Here is a 3,184-nt window from a genome sequence, read left to right on the forward strand (position 1 = left end):
AAATTTCATATAGCATTGTTATGATTGTGCTATGGTATTAAGAAGTCACACCAAATAAACCCACGCTTCCGCAAAAGCCAGGGTGTGACAGCTTGGTATCAGAGCTCCGATCATAGCGAACTAGGATTCTTTCTCGAGTCTAGACTATGATCATTAGGGCTCTCACGAAAACAATTTTTTTTTACATTGCATACACTAAACGTCCAGATCCAGGACACAAAACATTTTTACAAATAAAAAGGCACAAATACACTTTTTCAAAAAAAAAATATATATTTCAGTCTTAGAGACTGAGGGAGTTCAGCCTTAGAGGCTGGGGAGGTTCAGCCTTAGAGGCTGGGGAGGTTTAGTCTTAGAGACTGAGGGAGGTTCAGTCTTAGAGACTGAAGGGTTCAATCTTAGAGATTGGGGAGGTTTAGTCTTAGAGACTGGGAGATTGGTCTTAGAGACCAGGGAGTTAGTCTGAGAGGCTAGGAAGTTCAGTCTGAGAGGCTGGGAGGGTAGTCTAGGGAGACTAGGAGGATTACTTGTTTGCTTTATTGTGACTTACATGTTTATTTGTTTTCATGTTGATATTTGTGCATATGTGTGGTTATGTTACAGACACCATGGTTTCCTCTTCCGATAAAGGAGTATCGGACACAGTGGACCCTATGGCAGTTGTGTCAGACGATGAGATACAATCAGAGGGAGACGTGTATACGTCAGACACCACGAGTACAGACGACGATGATTTTCAGTCGTTCTCTCTGCCAGACATCGGAATTGAGATTCAGCCTGCTGATGGCATTCCTGCTGGGGATCTACCTCTTGCGGTGATCCCTGCTCCTGTTCCGCTTGCTGCTTTCCCCATGGTGGATGTGCCACTCGATGTCGTACCTGATGACGACATTGATCTGTTCGAGGAGGGTCCCCCTGAGGACGACTATGAGGGCGGGGCCCCGATTGATGTTGATGCTATCCTTCCTATTGCTGAGGCCCATGTAGAGGAGCTTCCTCTTGGTTTACCTGTCCCAGATTCGTTGGAGTCTGTGGCATCTGCGTCCTTGCACGATCAGGGTGTGCAGCATCACTCTCCTGACGCTGACCCCGACGTAGCGATGTCAGCTGCACCTGGTCCGTCACACGAGTTCGAGTTTGACCATGAGGTCGATGACGATTTTTTGATCCAGTTTTTCCTCCTGACTTCGATCCTGATCACGAGATCGGGTTTATTCATATGGACCAGCCCTTAGAGGCGCCAGTGGCTCCCATTGATCCGTTGTTTGACATTCCTGCTGATTTTGATATGGACCTTGTTGACCCTGAGCCTGTCATGGCCCCAGAGCCTGCTGTTGCTCCTGATCCTGCACCAGAGCATGACCCTGTTCTTGATGATGCACCAGCTCTCGTACCACCCATTGCTGACCTTCCCATTGCTGCACCACCATTGGTGGATGTTCCTGTTGTTGATGCACCTTTACCCGATCCCGTGCCGGCTTTGGTTAACCGTACACCTTTTGCTTCTCACATAGATCCTCATTATGCTGACACCCGCAACGGGTGGATCGAGGATGATGACGACTACCCACCGTTTGTGCTACCTGTCACTCCTCCCGTAGCACCTGTTTCTGCACCCACTGATATTCCATTGTTTCCCCTACACACCACTGACGTTCATCGCACTGATCTTCCCATTACGTTCCTCCAGGACATACCGCCAGCTCGTCCTGGAGAGGGTTCATCGAGGCAGCCGCCTGTTTCTGTTCCACCCGTACTGTCATCATCTTTTCCGTTCACATCTCAGTTTCCTCATGTTGCACCACCTACTGCACCCTCTTTCATACCACCGAGCGAGCCATTTTTATGGACTACGCCCCATGTTATGCCCTTATCTGACCCGTACCACCCATTTCATGTGGGGTACACTACGGAGGATATACTTGCGTCACTGCAGCTACAGCAGGACACCCTGAGCCGTCGTATTCAGGAGTTGGAGAGAGCTCCATGTCCACCTTGTCACTGTCAGACCCCCTTTGCAGCACCACACACTCCCCGTCCGCTTCCCCTGATTCAGACGTTCGTTTCTTGACATCTGAGCAGCAGATTGCATATTTGCTGTGCGTCTGTCGTGCACTTGAGGAGGACTGGTTACACATGCGTCGCTTGTTTTTTTCTCGTTTTCCTCCTCCCCATCTGCCATCAGCATAGGTATTTTTGTTTGATGCAGGTCGATCATTTTGGTGAGAAAGTCGCAATTGAGCCAGTTTACGAAGACTTTTGAGAGATCACACTTTTTGTATATGATATGTATAGACAAATTTGTATTTTTGGGGGTGATGTAGCCCCATGATCTTATTTTGATATGTGATGTACTATAAAACATGTAAAACAATATTGTGGTTGTGATTAATGAAAACTCAATGGCAACGTTCTCACTACATACTTTGTTGAATTATATGTTTTAATTTTATAACATGAGATGTTATGTGCTTGATGGATGTTACTATATATGCATATATATTATACTTACTATGACCTGACCTACATGATCGCCTTTTAGAAGATGCCTCCACGACGCAACGCTCGCATGCCCACTACTGAGGCGGAACTCCAAGGGATCATTGACGCGACTATAGCTCAGTATGCGGCCTCCCATGCAGAGACAAGAGGAAATATCTCGAACAACAACGGCAATAACAATCCACCCAATGGTAATGTTAAGTCGTTTGAGATATATTACGATACATTTGGATATTTCTAGCATATCTGCTAATGCCATTTGTAAATTCTAACGTATGTGCAGGGTGCACCTATAAACAATTCCTCGACTGTAAGCCCGTGAACTTCGACGGCACTGGAGGTGCTGTTGCGTTTGTCAGGTGGGCTGAAAAGACGGACTCTGTCCTAAGGATGAGCAAGTGTGCTCCCGAGCAACAAGTGACCTACATCTCAGGGTTGTTTCTGGATGGTGCCCTATCGTGGTGGAATCTGCAAGTGCAAACATTAGGAGAAGCGGCAGCTTATGCGTTAACCTGGAATGAGCTGAAAGAGCTCATGAGGAGAAAGTACTGTTCGCGAGCTGAAATACAGAAGTTAGAGACTGAGTTCTGGCACCTAAGAATGGAAGGTCCTAAGATTGCAGAATATGTTCAAAGATTTCATGATTTGTCCCATGTAGTGCCGTACATGGTCACACCCGAGT

The 3,184-nt window shown here is 46.9% G+C and overlaps 1 protein-coding gene across 1 annotated transcript; it reads left to right on the forward strand.

Moving 5' to 3' along the window:
- Nucleotides 1–608: 608 nt before the first annotated feature.
- On the forward strand, nucleotides 609–2,071 carry LOC110880711 (proline-rich protein 36-like). The gene is made up of 2 exons (XM_022129180.1): nucleotides 609–1,116; nucleotides 1,173–2,071. The coding sequence occupies exons 1-2, from the start codon at nucleotides 609–611 to the stop codon at nucleotides 2,069–2,071; spliced, it is 1,407 nt and encodes a 468-aa protein (XP_021984872.1).
- The last annotated feature ends 1,113 nt before the right edge of the window (nucleotides 2,072–3,184 follow it).

Source organism: Helianthus annuus, chromosome 10, assembly GCF_002127325.2.
Source record: "Helianthus annuus cultivar XRQ/B chromosome 10, HanXRQr2.0-SUNRISE, whole genome shotgun sequence".
Classification (NCBI taxonomy): Eukaryota; Viridiplantae; Streptophyta; class Magnoliopsida; order Asterales; family Asteraceae; genus Helianthus; species Helianthus annuus.